Raw genomic sequence first — 23229 nt, 5'->3', positions numbered from 1 at the left:
ATGGAGCAGTGTGGGAGCACGGCTCCTCATGGCGCGCAGCCGGCTGTGGCAGGAGCGGCTCCTCCTCCCCTCCCCTTCCCGCCGGGCGGGGCGGGCCGCAGCCGGGCCCGGCCCCGGAAGCGCGGCGGCTCAGCTGACAGCCGGGCCGGGGCGGGAAGATGGCGCTGCGGGCCGGGCCCGGCGCGGCGGGCGGCGGAGGAGCGGCGGGAGGCGGCGGGACCGGAGCGGCGGGAGGAGCGGGGGCAGCCAGGTCGGTGCGGCGGGGCGGGAGTGGAGGGCCGCGGGGGCCCTGAGCGAGGGGCGGAGGCCGCCGGGCTGAGGCGGAGGGGTCGGGGCCGGTGCGTGCCGCCTGCCCGCCGCGCGTCTCTTCCTTTGTGCGGTCTGAGGGCCGGCTCCGCTGCAGCGCGACCCCGCGTGTAGCCCGCGCTGAGGGGCTCGGAGCAGCGAGCTGCGGGCTTCAGAGGCGCGCTCGTTGCGGAGCCTTTGTTTCCCGGCGGTGGTTTGGTTTCTCTGAGGGCGAAGGTTCGCGTTGTGCGCTGGGGGGGTTCGTTTGTGTGGATTTCTGGGTTGACATACTGCAGCGGATCCTGTCGCGTTGGTGGACTGAGGCTTTGCTTGAGCGGGGTTCAGAGGCAGCTTGTGGCTGGGAAAGCGTTAGGTGCAGGCTGGGGCTTTTGAAGGAGCACGCACAGCGATGGAGTTGCTCCTGCGTTCTCATCGAGGCTGGCTTTAGTTTCTGGCGCTTGCTGTTTGAGGTACTTACCCAGTAACAACGTACGGATTAATTGAGCTCTGTCAGCATCTGTGATATAGGGTAACTGCTTCGCTTTCCCTGTGCTTACGGACTCTGTGTCGTGTAATCTTTTCTTTCTGTGTTACTGAGCATTACATTTAGTTGCATCAGCCCTGCTGGTGGGGGGCATCGGATGCCAACAACTACAGAAATCTCTGCAGTTGCTTTTAAAGCCCTCGTGAAAATAATAAGGATTAAGAAACCCCGCTGGAATAGCACACTTAATGGTCGTCAGCTGTTCTGAATGGCCCAGACTGAGGGGCTCTGTTGCCTGGAAGGTGTGTTTGGGAATTTTGGAGTTTGCCACCATCTAGCTGTAATAAATGCTCTTCTAGCCTTCAAGAGGAGTATGGGTCCTTACAGATGTTCTTTATTGTTCCCATTTTATTTTATTTTATTTAAAGGCAGTCCTATTGCTGCCTTCTTATTGGTATTGTCAGTGCTATTATTTTGAGGTACCTGAAATTAAAATGCCTTTCTTTTTTTTTTTTTCTTAATAAAACTGCTTCTCATGTTGCTCCTATCAGCATGGTCAAGTCCTGTGGTTTTCTGTCCTGCCTTCAGCAGTGGCTGAGAGCTTGATGTCAGCAATGCCAATCAGCTGCTTTACCTGGATGTGGCTGTACGCTTTCTTCTGTGTCCCTGAAAAGCAGCATGGAAGTACAGCTCCAGGTTTTTGCCTTTAGAAACGTGATGAGGATTGCATGTGTGCTGGTGGCAGCGCAACTGTGGGGTTGAGGTGTGGGGTGACCCCCAGCTGCACAGGGACAGCTGTGCTATGAGTTTGCTTCACTGCTTTGGTGTACCTCCCTCTTCCAGTGCCCTCTCATTAGTTCGAGGGTTTGTTTATTTATTTATCTTTCCCTGAGACCTATAAATAAATCAGGAGCTCAGTAGAAAGCGATAAATATTTCATAGCCTGTCCTTTATTTGCTTCCAACAGGCAGTGGTACCTTGCTATGCTTGTTCAGGTTACGTTTGCTAATTTGGAAGAGCACTTTTAGAGCAGCTTCCCTGACATGAAAGCGCGACGTAAAGCTCTGAACGCTTTGTGATACCTGTGAGCTTTTCAAAATGAACTTTGAATATTTTACAATTCAGAAGAAACAATGAATGGTGTATTTGTTAAGATGCATGGAACTGCTTTGCATGCAGGAGCTGAAATTACATGCGGCTTCAGTGGGTCTGTGGCCGAGGTGGCACTCTGTGCTGACAGCCTCGAGACAAAACAGTGGTTTCTGCAGGTGAAAATGGAGAGCTGAAGCATTGAGAAGGTTCCACGTTAGAGACTGAATTGAGGAGTAATCACCAGGAGGTTGTCCTGGTGACCATGTCACCCGCTGTCTGTACAACAACTAGCCACAATTAAATTCTGCGTTCATCCACAAACCAAATTCCTTAGTTTGTCTTAGGATTCATTTTGCTCAGCAGTTTAAGTATAGGTGAGGTTGGCCTTCTGATTTCTTGCAAGGTGTGCAGGGCTGCCAGCAGTCAGTTTCTGTGTCTCCTTCGCTTGTAGGCGGTTTGAAGTGCTGAAGTCTTGTGAGTGCATTTGTGTGGCAGTTTGAGGTAACAGCTGGCACGGACACCACCTGAGGTTCTTATTTTGTGACTAACTGCTCGTGTACATTTCTTGCAAGTGAGGTTTCCCAATGAGGGCCTTTTTCCTGTTTGGCAGCACAGCATGTGCTCCCATTTGGAAGCAAGACCTAGCATTTTCCATTGTAATTTTGGTTAATTTTCCAACAGTTCCTCCCCCAGCTGTACCTGGTTCTTAATACTTGGATGGATCGGTTTTTTTTTTTGCAAACTAGTGTTCTTGTACTTAAATGTAACTGAGAAAACAGCCATTGCATTATTTTGTGATGCATACCATTTATGGGGGGAGAGAGGAAGGCAGTGGGGTCTCATGGGTGGTTTACTCCATGCACAAAATAGTTACTAAGCAGCTGAGGACTGTTTCCTGGTGTGTTTCGTGGTCTTGCTGAATCAGATGCTTCCAGCAGGAGATGCTTATTCATTCTGCAGTGCTCAGGGGCCCAGCCCAAGCTCGCAGACTGACCTGTTACCAACCTGCAGGTGCTGGAAGCTTTCCTGTGGGTGATGTGGATGAGTCAAAGCTATTTTCGTGCTGTTCTGGAGGCTGAGGTCTTGCTCCTTCATAGCTCTGCGGTGTGAGCTGTGAAGGTTTGAGCTGTGTGTAATGTCACCGATGTCTCCTGAAATGCCCAGCAGCAGGTGGAGGTGCTGACTGTGGTGGGAGGGCTGTGGCTGGTGGGGCTGGTGTGCAGCAGAGACTGCTTTCATCCATTGATGTTCGTGTTCCCTTTTCTCCCTCCTCCTCTAGCTTCATGTTTCCAGTGGCAGGTGCTTTGGGCCCCCCTCAAGGTATGTACAGACATAATGCTGTGAGTGCTAAGTTCGTTACCTTTAGAGATGTTAACCAACGTGAAGTAATCTCCGTTCAGTGCTGCTGCTCAGTGTGATTAAGTGAACTCCTGAGCTGGCTGCCCCCTTCAGTTCAGTGCTGCTTAGCTGAGTCTCACAGCTCTTTCTAAAGCTCTCTGTACAATGCTGATGAAGCAGAGTGCTACGTTAAAGACTCAGGGAAATGATCCTTCTGGTTTCTTTGACCCTGAATTTGCCTTTAAGATTTTTATATTATTTTGAGTGTGGTATTTAACCTCTTTGTGCTCCTTCTGCCAGCTGTGCATACCTGCATTGTGTGGGTGCTGCAGCACCTGGTCAATATTTACAAAGCTCTGCATGACCTCAGGGCAGCAGTCATAACCTGTGTGAAAGTACTCATATAATAGAGCCCCAGCCTTACGCTGCCTTTGTTGTCATTACCATTTGAGCAGTTTGTTTAATTAATGGAAAATACAGAAAGAACTTGAAGAAGTGACAGTCTCCTTATAAAACGTGCTGAGAGCTGATTTATGGCTTATTTCTGAGCTTGTTGCATCCTTCCTGGAGTGCCTTTGCATGTGATGTTCAGCTGCAGGCAGTTAGAATTCTCTCTTGGTGTGCTGGTAGCATGTGTGAGTTTCTTCTCAGTGTCTGAGTCCCAGGATAGCAAAACATACAAAGATCCCAAAACGTAATTGATTTGACTTCATTCTGTGAATGATTGTATTTCAGTTTGATTTGCCAGATCTTATTCCAATTTAGCTTTTTAAGTGGCAAATGTTTTAACCATTCTAATCTATGTGGTGGTCATGAGTTATCCAGCCAGCTCAGATCGAGAAGTTGTGTTGTGAAAATGGTGCATGGTTGGTTTATTTATTTATTTATTTATCCTGAGGCTGAGCTTGAAAGGCTCCCAGTTTTAAAGTTTCCCCTTTCAAGAGTAATGGACAGTTATTTATCTGCAGCAGTCAACCTGGTTAATTAAATCTCATTAGTTGGAACTGACCCTGTGAAGACTGATGGGAAGAAACCCACAGAGAATCCTTCAGTTGGTGGGGAGGGTTCACTTGCTTGGTTATGGGACAGCCCATAACATCTCTTCCCTCAGCCTGACCAGGGGCTCACTTCAGGAAATGCTGCAGCTGGTTTTTACTTCTGAAACAGTTCAGCAGGACTGATTTCTTTGTTCTTCCTTTACTTTGCTGTGGTGGTTTAGTTCAAATATTAAAGCCTGAATACAAAGTGCTCACCTTGTTTAACATTTCATTACAGGGATGATTCCTATGCAACAGCAAGGATTTCCAATGGTTCCTGTCATGCAGTCCAACATGCCAGGCATGATGGGAATGAATTATGGCTCCCAGATGCCTCCTGGGCCCATGGCCATGCAGGTGTGTGCTAGTGAGATGTGTGTTGAAGTGAGACACTCCTTTTGCTTTGGTTCTCCCTCCTTGCTGCCAAGGTGGCACGTTGTGTAGTGTTTCGTGAGCCCCTCGTAAGCTGATGCATGCTGTGGTGGTGACCAATTCACTGAATATTGCTTTGTAACTCACATGCTAAAGTTAGAAGAACTGGATTTAAGTGCAAGCGACAATTCATACACTTAGTTTTTAAAAACCTTTGTTGCAGGAAGCAAGCAATTGAAGAGAAATGTGCTGCATTGTCTCACATGAGCAGTTTTCCCATTTGTCCTACTTCCTCTAACACTGTTGTTTTTTCCTTGCTTAAAGCAACTTTGTCTTTAACTGTACTGTTCCTAATTGAAGAATAAGAATAAAGTATGAGTAGCCAGTACTATATTTTCTCTGTTTTTAATCATTTGTTTTGTTTAGTACCATCTGTGCTTATGTACAGATTTGCATTTTGCTGAAATTTTCTATACTGCCAAAGCTTTGTAACCAAATTGCTGTCTCAAATTGAATTTGTTATATCTTGCCATCTCCTTATGTTCTCCTCTCACTTCCCACCCCCACCTGGACATTATTAAATTAATTTCCTAAAATTTACAGCAGGAAGATGGTTTTATGAGAGCTAGTCTAAAAATAATAGCATTTGTTCTCTTCCTATGTATTCCGATAGCAAAAACAAAGTGAATGATAATAGAAATAATTTAATTTCTGTCTCCTTCTATATTAAGCAAGCTTTGTTACTGCCACTATACCAGAATATGTTTATCATCAAATATTTGGCTAAGTCTCCTAGTGACTCTTGCTGTATATTTTCTGCCCCCTTGGATGCCTGGATAAGCTTTTTCTGCGCAGTGATCAGACCCAATCTTGTCAGCACCCACTGTTGGTCAGGAGCATGCACCCCCAGCGTGGAATTCAGAAATGTTATGCAATCACTTAGAGTAGGAAACAACATTTAAACAAACAAACAAACAAGGAAACCCAAGAGCAAGGTCCCAGACCACATTAGTGATGTAGGTTAGGATGCCTGTAATGTTTTCACTTAGATGGTGTTGCTTTTGTCTTCAGTTTTGGACTTGCCCAGAAAACCATTGTGCTGTGTGAAATCCTTCAAGAATTATAGCTCGTTACTGAGAGGGAAGAGTGCCACCTACTGAGTGAGTGCAGCCTTGTTCTGTAGCAGCTAGTGCAGATTGCTCACCTAGTATTCAAATGCTCTGAATTTTGACATCTCCCTAGTTCGTCATTGAGCAGGATGTAATTGTCAGTGGTTGGGCTTTGTGGAGGAAAGACATATCTTGAAGCTGTATGGTTAACTCTGTTCTAGGGTGGCATGCCCTTAGGGCCGATGCCAGCAACTGGAATGCCTTACATGGGACAGGCTTCTTTCTTAGGAATGCGCCCGGCGGCCCCACAGTACACCCCTGACATGCAGAAGCAGTTTGCAGAGGAACAACAGTAAGTGATGCTTTATTTATATTTTGTAAGGGGGAAATGTGGTCTGGAAGTGTAGTCCACATAGCAACCATACTAACGATAGTTTATCTAGGAAAGTATTTCATTTAGTATTGTGCAGTAGTTTTGAGATAATTCCATTGCACTTGAGGGCAGTCTGTAAGATTAACAGTGTCTGTTAAACAGTTCTGAGGAAAAGTAGATGTGTGCACTGAGCCACCTGAATTTGAGTCAAAAGAAACAGGAAAAAGTCAAGCAGAAGTTGGACGTGGAAATTGTAATGAAAACTTGGTTTTATTTATTCTTTTATTTCTAATCATTTGCTTCAGAAAGAGGTTTGAGCACCAGCAGAAGTTCTTAGAAGAGGAACGAAAGCGGCGCCAGTTTGAAGAGCAGAAGCAAAAGCTGAGGCTCTTAAGCAGTGTGAAACCTAAGGTGGGTCCAAAACGGGGGTGTAAGACTATAAATAATGTGTTGTTTCAGTGCATAAGGCATCTGTCAGAGGACTGAGAGGTGCTGTTACTGTGTACCTGCAGAATACATGCTTTGTAAACAGAGGAGTTACTGTTAATATGCTTCAGGTGTTGCTGGAGATGGAAAGGTTTGATCTCAGGGTAGGCAGTGCTGAATCTTGTACTGAACAAGTGTGGATATTGGAAGAAAACTGAATTGTACTGTGATTTTTTTCAAAATGTTTTAGACAGGTGAAAAAAGCAGAGATGATGCACTGGAAGCCATTAAAGGAAACCTAGATGGTTTTTCTAGAGATGCTAAAATGCATCCAACACCAGCGTCGCATCCGAAAAAGCCAGGTTTGTCATTTTCCTCTCTTCCAACTGAAAATAAAACTAATGTTTGAAATCCTTGGCAGAAGGAACCAATTGCGTTTTTATTTGATGATATCAAGTGAATGTGTTAATGCTTTGTAAACTCGAGTGCCATCCCAACAACTGTTCACTCACTTGGGGTGAAACATTAGATTTCAGTTTTCATTGGAAGACTTGATAATCATTAAAAGGAAATGTAATATGAAACACTTACTGTGAAATATCATGGGAACTGATAATGGATGTTAAGCCCAGTGTTAATAACTTTCTTTATACTTCCATTCTAACTCTGATAATTGAGTTCTTTTCTAGTCAAAGCATTAATTAATGTTTTGCAGAGTGCTTTTGAAGCTGAGAAGTGCTATATAAGTGTTAAGAATGATCAAAACCTTGAGCAAAGACTTGAGAGTACTGTAATAGCTCACTTTTTTTTTTTTTTTTTTTTTACCATTGCCTGGGCATGGGCAAATCAAAGCCTTTGGTATTCCCTCTTCTCAGTAATTACTACGTTAGTAACAATTATTATAGGTTAAAACATGGCGTGCTCTGTGTAGCCTGAAATGAAGCTTATCTGGACAAGGATTTTCACATATAAAATCTTTATCTCTACTGTGAATTTGCTCTTTGATCATTTTGAAGTTCCAAGTGGTTTTCTAACATTCTCCCAAGGTTTGTTAAATTTCCCATCGTGCTCTGTTACAGTTAGTAACTAAGGAAGGCATCGAGCAGAAAACTGTCTGAAGGGATATTACATCTCTTTTCCATTTCATGATTAATTATCGAGTTTCAGAGGATAAAACGCTTCTTTGAGGGGGAACGTTCCCCTTGCCTTGCTACCCACCCAACATGTCTAGTTTGAAATATTTTCTCTTGATTCGTTTTGACCCAACCTGTTTGAAACAAATAGAATACTTCCATAGGTGGCTTTAAGGATCCAGAGTCAATCAAAGTATTTACATCTGGGAGAGAAGATGCATGGTTGGAAGAGTCTGCTCAGCTTTACCCTGTGTGTTTGCTACGCTGACAGTAGTCACTGCTCTCATCTCTGTCAAATAACATATCCACTGCTGTTTCTCCTTACTCATTTGCCATTTATAGCTAGTGTTTGCCATTTTCTCTACTTTTCCACCTAAAAACTTTCTTCCTCATCACTTTGCATTGTCTTCATTCCATTTTACAGATCATCCCACATCATCCCATTCTGCTGTGTCTGTTTCCCACTCTGATTTTCTCGATGATGAAGAATTTAGTGACTTTATACAAGGGCCTATTGACAGCCCCAAAGCAGTGCCTCATTCCACCTCTCAGCCTTTTCAGCCTTTCCATTCTGCTGCTGAGGCTGGACAACTGCTTTCAGAAAAGGCTGTGGTCCAACCTCTCCCTCCAGCCCAGACTCCAGTGTTATCCATCCTGCATGGTACAGCTGGGCAGGTTCCTTATTTTCCTACCTCTGCATCTTCACCCAATATCCATAAAACAGGTAACTCTGAAGTTTTTTATTTTATTCTTCATAATACCACTTTTTGTTGTAAAGCTACAAGAGTCTTTATCTATTTTGTTGGTGATTTTTTTTTTCAGTCTGGCTGAAAGATACAGGCAATGAAGTAGAAGCCTGCTGATCCGTGGGGAAAGATGTCCCCTTCCTTAGTACTTCACTGTGAAAACAAGTCCTGTGGATTTAAGGATGTTAAATATGCATCTGGCTGAACTCAAATGTTTTAAGAGTTGTGTGCTAGCATTGTATGAAACCTGTGTTGTAGAATAGTTGAAATGATGGTATAAAATAATCATTGTGCTGATGTGGAGTGGTCGCGTGCTTCCTCTCTTGGAGGCTATGCGGATGTAGGTAAGATTAACATGAAGAACTTAGCATATATAAGCACATATTTCACCTGAGCCTTAAGTCATGCTTTTCCATGATCCAGGTGATTATGCAGCAGTATCCCTAATACAGGAAATGTTTTCATGTATTCCCTATTTGTTTCTTTCTATACGTCAAATTTGTTGCGTGTACGTGGCAAGTGAAAGGCAGAATCGGGCTGTAAAGGTGTTTGAGCAGGGGGGTGCTACTGCTCTGAGATGGGACAGGTCCTCATCCTGATCATCTGTCGGTGGTACCAGTAATACTTCTTTAAAGATGTGGAATTGAGATCTGAGATGGTTAATGAAATATGCATACTTCCTCCTGCTGTTCATTCAGGCTCTTCCTTGGAGGAGAAAGCCTTAGATAATGGCTCAAATGAATCTGAACGAGAGCAAACCAAACTTAGAACATCCGAAGTTGGGCACAAAGCCTCGGCTGCAGGCCAAGCTCATGCCAGTCTAGCCATCAATGACTGGGCTTTTGTAGGTGGACATGAAAGTGTTACCACTGCTGCAGAAGTTCACAAGGCTTCAGAACAAAACATAGCAGTTGAAGAGTGTGGTGAGCAAATGAAACATTTGACGGAATTTAATAAGATGCTGCTTGAATGCTAACACTCCATATACTAATTCTAAGGCCAATTCTGCATAATTTTGCTCTGAACGCCTGCTTGAATAATATACCAGGGCCTCCTGCTCCTTGCTAGAAGTAACAACTGTGATTTTGCTCTGGACTTTCCCCATGTGAGTTTACTGCTGTAATCACATTTAACATGTTTGTTTAATCAGGTTTTCTGTTTTGCAATATTCTGCCCTCTTTCTTGGAGAAACAGATATGCTCTCTAAAGTTTTTATATTTATTTCCCAGACCCTTGCCACTCATAGTGTTATGTCTAAAATTATTTGTATTTTAGGGATGATTTCTAAAGCTTTAGCTCCAGTTCAGATTTTATTAATGTTGACTAATGTGTGCTGGGTTAGTGAGAGTTAATGCAGTGGAGGAGAAAGTCACCAGTTGACAAAGTTGTGGCAGATCACAGGGAAGTCTGTGAAGACAGATACGGTGTCTTCTGGATCTGAAGTGCAGGAAGGAACAGGCAGTGGCTGCCTTTTTGTGAGAGTGGGAAATTAACTTGCTCAGATCCTTTTTGATGGGCTATCACTAAGGATTTTCTGGTGGAGTGTTGTGAGTGCTTCTTACACTTCCCTTTGGATAGCTGTGAACTTGTTTTTCCACCAGTAGCCCTAATAGTGGTGGAAGGCTCAGCTTCCATGGCACAGAACTGCGGATGTTATGCAATTGTAAGGTACTGTGACACTTGAGCTTTTGTGCAACTAGAGATTTGGCAAGTGCTCCTTGTTTCTTCTTGTATGTAACAGTATTCTTGCTGCTACCCCAAATCATTCTAGCCATTATGTTGGAATATATTATGCAGTAGCTGTTTTTCCTCTGAAAACTTTGCCTGAACGCTAAGTGATGCTGACAAGCTAAGATCTAGTCTCAAAGACTTACATACTCTGAATCTGTATGTCTTAATACAACTGTATCTTTCTTTTTCTTACTAAATGGAATACATTTAGGAGTCGGAGTATTTCCCTCGCAGGACCCAATTCAGCAAATGATGCCTCCTTGGATTTACAACGATAGTTTGGTCCCAGGTAAACAAAAGGAGTGGGTGTTGAACTGAGTGGGTGATGTGCAGTGTGAATGTGTGCTCACCTTGCCTTTGCTGGTTGGAGAGTTTTTCTTCACTTATCAAATGAATCCGTATTTTCATTGAGATACCTATTTCTGATCTGAGGATTTTCTTCAAGCATATTAAATGCTTGATGTAGAATTGTTACGAAAGCAGATCATGCTAATAGAGGTTGCTATTGCTGGTAAAACTGCTTTCATAAGTAGACTGCTTTTGGCATCTCTTGTAATTAAGCAGGTTCACCTCTTAAGGGTATATACCTTCTACATGCAAATAACATGGGAAATAATGCAATTCTACATGCAGTATTGATTACATTGAGGTTTAGATACGTGAGGCTGTTAGGGACTATCTTTCAAAGTAGATTATCCCTCGATTTCATAACAGAAACATGTTTTTGAAATAAAGCACAAACTGTATTTTGTATAAAATATTATTCTTGTTTGTTTAAACTTGTGCAAGAAGAGCTTCCACTGCCATCTTTGGGTGAAAACACATGATAGCGTACAGTGCCTGAACACTGTTGCCTTACCTTACACTATTGCATGTTACTAATTTGATTTAAGAATTTGATACAGAAAAGCAGTCTTAAGTTTGCCTGAAAAAAGCAGTTTGCCTGACTAATACTGACTCCTTTGTAACAGAATTGTATAAGAAAATTTTAGAGACGACTTTGACTCCTGCTGGAATAGATACAGCTAAGCTGTATCCCATACTGATGTCATCTGGACTGCCCAGAGAGACTCTTGGACAAATATGGGCTCTAGCCAACCGAACCACCCCTGGGAAACTTACGAAGGAAGAGCTCTACACTGTCCTGGCAATGATAGCAGTAACTCAGGTATGACTAAGGCTTTGGGGATTAGCGTGCAAAGATAGTTCTCTTGGCTCATCCACCATTATTGCACATCACTGCAGGTGGGTACTATACCACACCTGTAATAAAAATACTACTTTGCTGAAATCCAGAGGAGAAACTTCCCTCATAACTTCAGGAGGACTGTAATTACATCCATGTACTTACATCCCAGTTGATCCTTTCTTTAAATGTCAGTTGAATGTGGTTCCCACCAAACGGCAGTGTGTGTTCTTATTTCTGATGGAAAACACTGCATGTTTTTCTTCTCTTGTTACACATTTGATCTCCTCAAGCTGTGGATTCTGTATCCCTTCAGTCTGTGAATAACAAGTGTGATATCAAGTCAACTTGTTACTTCTTTCCTGAACCACTGGAGCGTGAACTTTAGGCTTCTGTTGTTTGTCAGCCCAGCATCATCTCTCACCAGATTGTTTCCAAATACCAGTTCTGTATGAAATCTAAGTATATTGAGCAATAAAGATCCAAGCTGATTTTATGGGACTGCTCTGTATAGTACCCACCTGCTTCAGCATGGCTTTTCTTTCCAGTACACACTAGATTAATTTACTGAAAACTGAACAAGAATGCTATCAAATGCCCCTGCTCAGCCACGAGGTTGTCATTACCCTCAGCATAACCCCGAGAGCCAGAGTGCTGGATAGGATTCACTCTTACAGGATAGTATCTCCCTTTTTTTGTTTATTTGTTTTAGAAGATTTAATTGAAGCTGGAATGAAACCTTTCTCCTTCTTAGTTTCAGTAATACAAGCTCAAAATGGGAGTGAGTCCGTGTTGCCTTTTTGCTGATGTCCCCTGTGGTTGCCTTTACAGAGAGGAATACCTGCAGTGAGTCCTGATATGTTAAACCAGTTTCCAGCTGCCCCTGTCCCTACTTTATCTGGATTTCCAATGCCACTGTCTGCCACAGTGAGCCAGCAGCCCCTGCTGCCCACGGGACCTCCTGTCTCCATGCCCCTGAGCATCGGGCCGCCCGTGATGGGCATGGGCATCACGGCAGCAGCGCCAGCGGGCGGAGCTGCAGCACCACCAGTGGGAGCCTTCACACCCTCCTACCCACCCAGCCAGGTGAGAGCTCTGCCTGGCAGATATGGGCCTGCAGGGAGAATAGGCCTGTTTCAGGGCTGCACAGTGGCTTTAATAAAGCCCAAGGTGCAGGTGAAGCAGAGACACACGAACCATACTGAGTTTGCTCATTAATGTTACAGGACTGAGGGTTTTTATTTTAGGTTATTTTTTAAGTGGATCGCATTACTCTGAACTGGTTTCATGCTATATGACAATTTGGAAAGGCATATCAATTTACATATTATTTGCAATGTAGGTAGTAAAACCAGAAGATGATGACTTCCAAGAGTTTCAGGATGCCTCAAAGTCTGGCTCCCTAGAAGACTCTTTTGCTGATTTCCAAGGGGATGGAGCTGGCTCCTCCAAAGCAGCCAGCTCACAGCACCGGAACAGGTAGGAGACCTTTGGATTTCCACTCCTTCAGCGTTTTAGAATTCCTCTAAGAAATTAAATGTTTTCCTCTTTCGTGGCTAGCTTTCCAGCCTGTAATTTTTTTCTCTCACCTGACTTCTCCTCTGACAATTCCTTTTGAAGACTGTTAGAACTATAATTAGGCTTTCTAAATCCAGAATGACATCTGATGTGCCATAAGTGGTTGCCCATTCTTTACCATTCCAGTCATTTACCATGCTGAGGTAAATTGTATATATGGGGCATGTGAATTGGTCTTCAAGTGTTTATATTATTGCACAGGAATTGGAAGTTATTTTATTCTGGGCATTCTGGCAAAAATCTAACATGAAGTTATTCAGAAATAAGGCACAAGGACAGAGAAGTTCTGCCTTTGGTGTTGTATGCATCCATTAATAGTCTCACCCAGTGTTTGGTGGAGTTGATAGAAGCCATTTGCTGACACCAAGGCCTTTCCTCAGACCGTGAATTATGAACCCAGCATTCAATTCAACAGCATGACATTGTACTTTTAAATGAACGAGAACTCCAGTGGACAGGGTTTTTATTTCTATGGTTCTCTGGCCGAGATATAAACTTCTGATAGCTGACTATAAATCTGAATTGAAATCTCATTCAGTCTTCAGCAATTTTGGCTCTTTGTTTGGGAGACAGCCAAATTGTAATTCTGGGTCAGGCAAATTGGGCACAATAAAACGTGTACTTGCTGCCTTTGGGAATTGAAAATTAATCTTTCAAAGTCCCGTGAGGATTTCAAAGTGCTGTTTAATCCTGTTGCACATGGCAAAATTTTACATAGTGCCCAGGTATCTAACTGTAGGCGTGTTGAACTGTATGCTCATAGTTGCAGGCAGAACTAGTGCTTTGCAGGTAAGCAGTGATTACTAAATGCTTCCTCATCAGTGCTGTCAGGGGATAGATACTAAAGCAGATTGCACTTAAGGACACTGCATGGAAGGGATTTAATTATGCTGATGTCGATCAGTAATGCCACCTGTATTTGAAAGGGCTGTAATTTAAGCATGTGTCAGATATCAGTTTGCAATAACAGCTATTCTGTGAGTGAAAGTTTCAAAGAAATATTGTTTTTAAATTCCATGGTGGAAAGCAGGGGATCATAAGGAGAAAAAAATAAAAGGTTTCTTTCTCATTGCAGCAATTCTTTTTATTCAGCTGTAAAGTTGTAAAAGCATTCTGTTTTGAATAAAAAGGTTACAATAAGCTATAATCTCATTGCTTATGGAATTTTATTTAAAATAAAAAAAAAAGCCATCTGTAGAGGACAGATGATTAACCATTATATTTGCCAAGATTGCATATCTAACAGCCTGTTTCGCAGTGATGTGAAATTCAATTATTTTAACAGAAGCTATATTTTTTGACACTGCACTGCCTGTCTGCAGGCATCATCGACTATCATTAGCACGTGTGTGCAAGTGCTAGGTTTGTGTGATGCTTGTAGGCTGCTGGTAAGGAGATTTAAATGGCTCTAGAAAGATTCTTGCTTCGGGCCAAAGAATGCCATAGCAATTCATTCATGCTTTCAATGTGCATAGCATTGAGAGACATATACTGGAGGTAAAATGCATCATTCATATGGAAAGGAAGTTGTTCTATAGTGCTGCAAATGATAAGGAGGATTGTGTGGAGGGCAAGCAAGCATCTGCTAAATCTTTCAGCAGTTGCTAAAATGGTGTGAGGTTATGATGACAGTTTTACCATATAAAGTAGCGTGTGTTTATGTGCAAAGTACAAAGAAGTACACAAAGTAACTGTGGAATAATCCTGATATTCCTGAATAGATGGACGTCTGAACTCACTGATTTGCACAGACAGAAATTCAGTGTTTTTAGAGTAGAAGCTTAAGCTTAGCAATCCAAGCTGTAGTCAGGATAGGAGGCTCCTTTACATGAAACCTGGAACTGTAGACTTGTTGTGGATAAATTAAGATCTTTGCTTTTATCTCTTTTGCTTTTAGTGTTCCTTCTTTGCTAATGCCGCTCCCAGGTAACAAGACACTCTCATCAACTGATAAGTATGCTGTGTTTAAAGGAATTGCAGCTGAGAAGCCTGAAAGTACAGCTACTTTTGGAGGTAAAAGGGAAAATATGCAACTACTCTGGTCAACTTATTACAGTATTCCATATGTCTTATTTTTGGCATTGATTAAAAGTTAATGTAAAAAATCAGAGTAATCGTGCCAATGTGAAATTTACATCATGAATTCATAACAGCTGAATGTAAATGTATTTCTTTTTCTCACATTGGTAAGATTCTGGAGACAGATACAGTGCTTTCCGTGAACTGGAGCAGCCATCAGAGAGCAAGTATGCAGGTGAGCAGGATGGGCTCTGGAGGTGCTTTGGATGCTTTTTTGTGGCTCTCCATGGACTGTAGAATTTCCATTGCTATATTTGCAGAATAATGGTCCCTCTGCTCCTCCAAACAGTATTGTGGAAAGAGCAGTACAGTGTACTCTTGGAACAGACTGTTTGTGGAAGATGGGCATCTCTTGAGTTATTTTAAAATAACACTGTGATTAGAATTTGTCTGTTTCAAGTCAGGATAAGTGTATTAGAAGGAAGAAGAAGATGCTTCTGCACCAAATTGCAACTGTTTTCTATTGTTAGGGCAGAACTTAAAGCTTTTATGGCCTTCGTCCCAAGAACAGGTGTGATCACTCATTTGTAATGATGTTTAATTGTTTTTTGTTGATTGGGAAAAGTAAAACCTAGATGGCATGTGAGATGAAATATCTGTGTGGTTATACAAGCTGCAGCTCCCTGAACTTTTCCCAGATCTGTGAATAACTCATTTATGCAATGAGTTTAATCATAAATTCCACTTTCTCATATTATAAGTAGAAGATAAATGTGTTACAAATTTAATCTAACTTCCAGAGAGTTATATTTTGGCTAGTATTTTGGTTTGCTGGTAGTAGACAATTTTAGGTGCTAGGATAAGGCTGCTTGCCCTAGTTCATTCCTACTCCATATTTTTCAAAGGTGGGATTCTCAGGCACAGAGTTTTTGAAACTCCTGCAATCTGAGAAATTTTCATGTTCAGTACTTTTTTTTTTTTAGGCTTAATTGCATGAAATGCAAAGAAATGTCTTTCTGCATATCTCTTAAAACATAGATGATTTTTGTATCTGCCTGCTATCCAGGTCTGACCATTCTTAACCCTTTCACCAGCTTACCTTTCTAATGGAAAAGTTTGCACTTCATCAGTAAGTGTAATTTGCTGTGATGTTTTAGCTTTGGTAAACAAATAGCAATTCCACAAATTCTTGCACTGTCGTTGGGCCAAGTTAATTGGTTTGGAGGGAAGGGAGTGTGGAAAGATGTCGGGTATTGCTGTGGTCCTCTACTCCCCTTCTCAGTTCTCAGGAGGAGTCTTTCAGATCTTGGTTAAACTCATTTAAAGTATGGCACTGTGTGGTGATTGAAGAATTAAAAGGTAACGGTGTATTTCTAAAATAGAACTAAATCTGTTTATTGGACACCTGTAATAAAATGTACTCATACTGTGAAATTACAAGTAACCTAAGCAAATATATGCTGGTGAATGGGTTAAAAAGCATTTGTCTTGTTGTCATGTGTTTAAAATAAATTGTTCATTTTTTAAAAATATTGTCCTAAGAGGAAGAAAACTGTCTAATACACCAACGTATTTAATGTAAATTCAGTGAAGACATTGCCACCTAATATTCAAGTCGTTGTACATCGTTACTGCACTGGCTGACATTCAGTTTAAAAGTTGAACTGGGGGTTTCCACGTTTTATGATTAATCATTTTATGATTAATCACTTTCATGTGGAAGTTCATCTCCAGGGTTCCTAGGAAAGCTGTAACCAGCCATACCAGCAGCAGGAAGGTGCCTGAGTTCTTGCATTACTGGAGCTGTTTGTGAGGGTGTTCGTTTTTTTTCTGGAATGACTTTTAGAATCACTGACCTCAATGTGTGGAGCTCACAGAAGTGGAGTTATGTGCATCCTGAGGTCTTAGTTGAAACAGTTTGCCTAAAGTTTTCTGTCATGGCATGAAATAGGTTGCTTGCTTACTTGCATGGTGTGAGTGTGATGTACGTATTGTTGCTGCAGTATCTTACTGCTTTTTTTCTTTTCATTGCTTCCCTTTCAGGAGATAACCTTGCAGAATTCAAGGCTGCAGGAACCGATGATGGCTTCACAGATTTTAAAACCGCTGACAGTATCTCGCCATTAGAGCCTCCTACAAAAGACAAAACTTTCCCCACGTCCTTCCCTTCCTTACCTGCCCAGTCCAAACAGCAAACACAAGCTAAGACCTCTTTGAATCTAGCAGACTTGGACCTTTTTTCTTCTACTGGAGAAAACAAGCAGCTGTCCTTTCCACCTGCATTTAATGCTTCAAAACCGGCCTCCTTTCCGCCACCACCAGCTGCCCCTGCCCAGCCAGCACCTAGCAAAAGCTCGAGCTTAGCTGATGAGTTTGGAGAGTTCAACCTTTTTGGGGAATTTTCTAATAGCACATCAGCCAGTGGACAAGATGACTTTGCAGATTTCATGGCTTTCAACAATAGCAGTGGGTTTTCTGAACAAAAGCCAGATGACAAATACAGTGCACTTAAGGCAGAGACCAGCCCTGTTCCTCAGCCTGGCTCATCTGCCAGCACGGGGAGGAGTGGGCAGAACTCGGCCACCGCCGCTACTCCCACCAAATATGACATCTTCAAGCAGCTCTCTCTGGAAGGCCCTGGGGCAGGCTTTGAGGAGACAAAGGACAGCACGCTTTCCTCAGTGAAGAGCGATGATGATTTTGCCGATTTTCACTCAAACAAGTTTTCTTCCACGTGCAACAGTGCAGATAAGTCCCTGGTGGACAAAGTTGCAGCTTTCAAGCAGGCCAAAGAAGACTCTGCTTCGGTGAAGTCTCTGGATCTCCCTTCTATTGGTGGCAGCAGTGTTGGCAAGGAGGATTCTGAAGATGCGTTGTCTGTTCAGTTTGACATGAAACTGACTGATGTGGAAGGAGATCTTAAGCATGTCATGTCTGATAGCTCTTTGGATTTGCCAACAGTTAGTGGCCAGCATCCACCAGCAGCAGGTGAGGAATTGGTTAGATTGCTCTGGTAACATAGGTGATGGAGATAGCAGTATTCTTCTGTGTGCTAAGTTACAGTATTATGCATTAGTCTTTCAGTAGTGAAAGGCTTCTAAATCTGTGCACCTGCTAGCCAGCAGCCCCTTAAATGGGCAGCATTTATTCCTTTTCTTAGGTGACTATAAATAGATTGAGCAGTTTGAACTCAGTTCCCGTTTATTTTTGAGATTTGGCAGCATCATATTACTGGTACCCATTAGCAACTGTCACTTGAGGAATTTGAGTGGAAAATTTTCTAATGCGAGGAGCATCATTCCATTTATGTTAGCAAGATGAACGGCAGAGAGTCTCACTTTAATCTCTTGGTTTCAACAAAGCATTTGGCTTGGGGTCTTAACCCACTCTGTGCTGCTGGAAGTAGGCACTCCCACGTGCTGTTAACGAGAAGCTGTCTGATAACACTACTGGTACATCCCGTTCTGGTGGGGCTCTGTCAGCATAGCCAGTATTCTGCAGGACTGCATGTGTCGTGTACACTTCTTAGAATTAAAGCCCTCATTGGAATGGATCTGTAAGCACTAATGTCGTGATCGATGGCTTTGGGGCCCATATCCAAAACCACAGGACTTGTATTTTATCCTTAACAAGCTTTTCTCCTTCTTTAATCTCCCTTTATGAAAGCACTCCTGAGAGAACGAATTAACCATCTCCAACCTGATTGCATATCATGGAATTTCCCAAGTGTCCTGCTTTTTCTTTTCATGTGTACATAGGAAGATAAGGTGTAGTTGAATGTTCTGTGGCCTTCAATAATATAGAACCATTACTGTGTTCTGGGGACAAATACTACTCAGACAGAGGCGTTTCTGAACAGGGGGAGCACACAAACTGCAAATGCAAAAGCTGTTACTGCTAGAGTTGGGAATTCTCAGATGAAATTTTTCTTCCATTTTTGCAGTATGGGTAGAGAAAATATACAGTACTGTAATTTTGCATTATATGCTATTTTTAAGTAGGGGAGAGAAAACTAAGTTGGCAACTTCAACATGGAAGATACTCTATAACAGGGTACAAAATATCAGGAATAACTTTATTAGCAAAGACATTTAATTTTCATATTACTGCTTGGTAAAGTTCCAAGTTGAGCGAGCTGTCAAAAACGTAGCACCTACAGCGTACTTTGAATGTTTACTTTGGTTTTGGAAGCACTTTTTCCTAATATTTTTCTAGCCTCTTTTGGTGGTAGCTTGACTTATGTAGCTCTTTGCAGTCCGTGAGCTTTTGCCACAGGAATCAGCGATGCATCGTTTGCCCTTTGTGGCAGGAGGGGTTCTCTCGGTCTCTTTAAGGGGGGTTAGGTGATCATGTGCTCGTTGCTAAACTTTTGGACTTTGAAGTATTAATTAGAAGCTATTTTTATTAAACTCCAACAAGTCTGTATTCTCTTACGGTGCCAAGCTAGGTGTTTTTTCCACGAGGAGAGGTTTGCTCCATCGTTTAATTCCGTTTGGCTCTCGTAGCAGAGCGTGCTGTGTGCTGTTCCCAGTATTCCCGTGCGTTCCTTTACGTGCATTGGATCATCTCAAGCTACGAACTGCTGATGTCCAAGTCTTTTTTTTTCCTTCAGTTTTACATCATTCAAAAAGCAGCTTTTTTTTTTCCCCTCCACTTCTTTTGACCTGTAAATCTGATGTCAAAAGGGACAGTATCCCTTTGCAGTGCTCACTGCTGAGAGGAGGCGGGCTGCCTTTGGGAGCTGGGCTGCTTGCAAGCAACACGAGCCGCGGGTGGGGGCTGCTGCTGGGCGGCCCTGGCGTACCAGGATGGAGCTCTCTGCCTTCTGCCTGCTGAGCAGCGCCGTGGCTGTGGGCAGGGCAGGTGGGTTGCTGGTGCTGGGGATGGCAGGACGTTGGGTGGCTGCCCTGGAGCTCTGCAGGAAGCGAGGCTTTCAGTTGTGCTCTCCAAAGGGGATACTGTCTCTTTAAACTTTGTTATACTTCTTTGTGTGGAAGGTAGATGATACTAATGTTGCCTGATTTCTCTTGCATATACTTGGTATAACCCTTTGAGCACTGCCTGCATGCTGTTAATTGAACCGGGCTGCTTCTTTTCAACCAAATTTGTGTTTCACTCCAGGACTCGAGCATTTTTAATTAACGCCTCGTCATTCCTGTAAACCTAATTTGTTCTGCGTTCTGCCGAGCGCTGCGGTCAGAGCGTACCTGCCTGGGGTATTCTCAAAGGGTTATCCACTTTGCTGCACTTACGAATCTGTAAAGTACCTTTTTCTTTGGCATTACTGGAGATCTCTGTATATTTTAATCAACTTCAGGTTTTTTGCTGCTTTTCTAATGTCTAATTTCAACTAAACATTTCCTGTGTGAATGTGCCTTCTCAGATCTGCTTTGATATCTCTCTTCTGCAAGTATCAACCTGCATGCTTTATTCTGATAACACCTTTCCGAGCTCCTGTGTATCACTATCTTTTGTGATCTGTAAGTCCTGCTGTGTTAATAAATATTATCTTGGCATATTTTGAAAACATGGGGGCGTGTGATTTGTTTGCAGTCCAGCAGCATTGCCTCTTTTTCCTGGGAAAACAAACAAACAAAGAACGACAAAGTTTAAAGTTATGGTATCCCCTTGAGCTGGTTCGTGTGGGTGAGCTGCTGCCCCGCAGAGCTCTCGTGCAGTGGGGCTGGGAGCAGTGTGTGTGGTGGGGCTGCTGCTGTGCTGAGGCCTGGGGAGCTCCGTGCTGACTTGGGGGCCTCTGCCCCACTATCTCCTGTCTGCACTTCCCCGCTGCCATGTGAGGCCATAAGGCCACTTTGTGATGGGGCCAACTGGAAACGTGTTGCTGCGGAGGCCTTTGCTAGTGAGAGGCCTCTAAACAGTATTCTGATATTGATGTAGTTAATTGGGAGTGAGTTAATTGGTGCCCTGCAGTACAGGGCCTGCTTCATTTTTCTGCTTTGAAAATCCTGGCTTGCTGAATACTGAAGTGCTTTCAAACACAAATGACAGCTGCAGATCTGTGTCGCAGAACTGTGTCACTTCGAATTCTTCCAAATCCTGGGCCACCGACTGCTTTGGATGATTGTCAAATTAGCAGACAAGGTAAAAAGCTAAAAATAATTGAGCTGTGGGATAAAGTTCAAGCACTGTGCCAGCACAAACTGGGTTTTTGTTGTTCCCTGCCACGAGAGCAAAGCACACCAGGTTTTTCTTCTTTATGCTGATCTTTAGGACTTTAAAACCTCTCCCTTTCTAGAGAAGCAGCCCTTGTGTCTGGCCCTAAAGCTTTTTAAACCAAAGGCTTGAACATAAAACCTGGGAGGCTGATTTCTGCACTGCTTCTGCAGTGTTTGTATTAGTGTTTGTTCAGCTAATCATACCTGGAGGAGGGACAGTAATGTTGGTGACTCTGCTTTATTGCATTTTTGTCCAGACTTGACAGTGTTGCTCTCTCTCAGTTGCTCTCTTTTAGTGTAATTCTGCAAACAGAAGAGCTGTGAGAGCTGTACGTGTCCCCGATGGCTCCTGGCAGTGGGGTCCTGATGTCTCTCTATGGGGCAGCATCCCTAAGGGTAATAAAAGAAACAGGTGAAGGTTTTAACTCCAAAAGGTTTGAAGGATTTTCTCTCCTTCCTCCATTTTGAAGTGTCCTCTATCCAGCATTCTTGGTGGCTCCTCTCTGGCAGTGCTGTGTAAATGGCTGTATGCTGGGACAACTCCCTTGTCATTGGGGCTGTTCCAGATTTCACCAGCTGAGTGTTGGTTACAGTCACAAATATATGTTAAAATCTTGGGAATTGTCTTTTTTTTCCTGTTTGTTAGAATACAGCTAATGCTGCCAAGGGTCCTCCTTAAGCAATCAAGGGGCTGCACTGAAGCCAGCAGCTTGTCATTCGCCTCCAGACCTACCTTGATCCCTGGAAGCTGAAATACACTGTTGTGGTTGGCCCTGCTGAAGGATGTCAAGTTTTTCTGTAGATTAGATAACGCTAGGAAGCAGCATATTAACTATACTTCTGTAGATTAGATAGCACTGGGAAACACCATTTGAACTGCATCCGTGCTGTGCTCTGGTAGTGTGCACACGCCTGCTTTCCTCCCCACAGCAGCTCCAAGTGCTTTGGGAGTCTGCTCCGTTGTGTTCAGCCTGGTGTGTGTCTGTGGGCCTGTAGTGCAGAGCTGGCTGTGCCAATTCCCTGTGGCTTTGTCTGTATTTGGAGTAATGGCATTCGGATTTCTAGAACAAATCTGAACTCAGCATCTGCTGGGATTGCGAAGGAATTCTGTCTTATTATGGTAAAGTTCACTAAAATCTCTTCTGGCAGAGTTAGGGGTTTCTCTACCAATCTAATTGGTTTGCTCTACCAATCTAATATTCAAATGGTGCTTTGAAATCTTGCAGCACGCGTTCGAGGTGTGATGTTAATTGTGGAGCTGCTCCCTGTGCAGCTGCTGTGTGAGGACCCTCCCTTAGGAAAATCTGGAGGTGACACGTTGCGTAGGGATGTTTCTCTTTGTCGTAGCCACGAAACACATCATTATATCGTACATTTGTTGGTCTTTTTTAATGAGCTGTTCTATGAGGCTCATGCCTGGGAGGCAGCCTGGAGCGTGGCACGCTCTCCTCTCTCGGTCAAATGAATACAAGAGGCAGAAACGTGTCCAAATGGCTTAATCCTCTATTAATGACCAGAGGGCAGCTGCAGGCTCAGCCTGCTCCCTGCCTGGCTGCCCTGCCCCAGCTGTGCCTGCTGTGTGCAGTTAAGGGCGTGCTGCCTTCAGCTCTGCCCGGGGAGCACGGCGCTGCCTTGCTCCTGCTCTGCCTTGGGACTGTTGGGCCGTAGGCACCGAGCGGTGGCTGAAGCTCTGATCCAGGCTGACAGTCATTAATGCAGGAAAACAACTGCCAAGTGCAGGGCAGAAGGGCTCTTTTTACAATGCTTTAATGACATCTCCCCGGCTCTGCGTGCCCTCGTGGTGGATCAATCTCGGTCTGAATGTGAAAGATAAGTTGGATGAGTAGTGGGCACAGCCTGGCAGAGCCTGATCTCCTCTGCTGGCTGCAGCATAAGCAGCCAGGCTGTGTGCCATACCTCCTTGTGGCAGGGAGAAGAGCCCGTCAGCCCGTGTAATTGCCAGGTGAGTATAAATGCTTGGAGCTTTCTGCAAAATAATTGTTTTTTTTTTTTTCTGTACTTAGCTTTCACAAGCGATTTATTCCATTAAGGCAAGATATTTGCCATGTTTGTGTTGTTCCTGAAACTTGTAAGCTTGAGGGCTGAGGCACACAGCACTGCAGTAACTGTGAGAAGCTCAGACA

The 23229-nt window shown here is 43.4% G+C and overlaps 1 protein-coding gene across 3 annotated transcripts in view; it reads left to right on the top strand.

Moving 5' to 3' along the window:
- Positions 1–158: 158 nt before the first annotated feature.
- Positions 159–23229, top strand: part of SYNRG (synergin gamma) — a 30090-nt gene continuing 7019 nt past the window's right edge. For 2 of the 3 annotated variants that reach the window (XM_065732071.1, XM_065732070.1), the window contains exons 1-15: positions 159–250; positions 3141–3181; positions 4475–4593; positions 5939–6069; positions 6396–6501; positions 6767–6878; positions 8074–8373; positions 9094–9318; positions 10338–10415; positions 11098–11294; positions 12144–12398; positions 12655–12791; positions 14788–14903; positions 15082–15144; positions 16953–17897. In XM_065732071.1, coding sequence (XP_065588143.1) covers positions 159–250; positions 3141–3181; positions 4475–4593; positions 5939–6069; positions 6396–6501; positions 6767–6878; positions 8074–8373; positions 9094–9318; positions 10338–10415; positions 11098–11294; positions 12144–12398; positions 12655–12791; positions 14788–14903; positions 15082–15144; positions 16953–17897 — 2917 coding nt within the window. The remainder of the gene's footprint in view (positions 251–3140; positions 3182–4474; positions 4594–5938; positions 6070–6395; positions 6502–6766; positions 6879–8073; positions 8374–9093; positions 9319–10337; positions 10416–11097; positions 11295–12143; positions 12399–12654; positions 12792–14787; positions 14904–15081; positions 15145–16952; positions 17898–23229) is intronic. The other variant, XM_065732072.1, reaches the window with a different exon arrangement.

This window comes from Cyrtonyx montezumae, unplaced genomic scaffold (genome assembly GCF_038088225.1).
Source record: "Cyrtonyx montezumae isolate F1298 unplaced genomic scaffold, pur_monq_1.0 scaffold_15, whole genome shotgun sequence".
NCBI classification, from domain to species: Eukaryota; Metazoa; Chordata; class Aves; order Galliformes; family Odontophoridae; genus Cyrtonyx; species Cyrtonyx montezumae.
The sequence above is the reverse complement of the archived record's forward strand: the minus strand, read 5'-3'. Positions and strand labels throughout refer to the sequence as shown.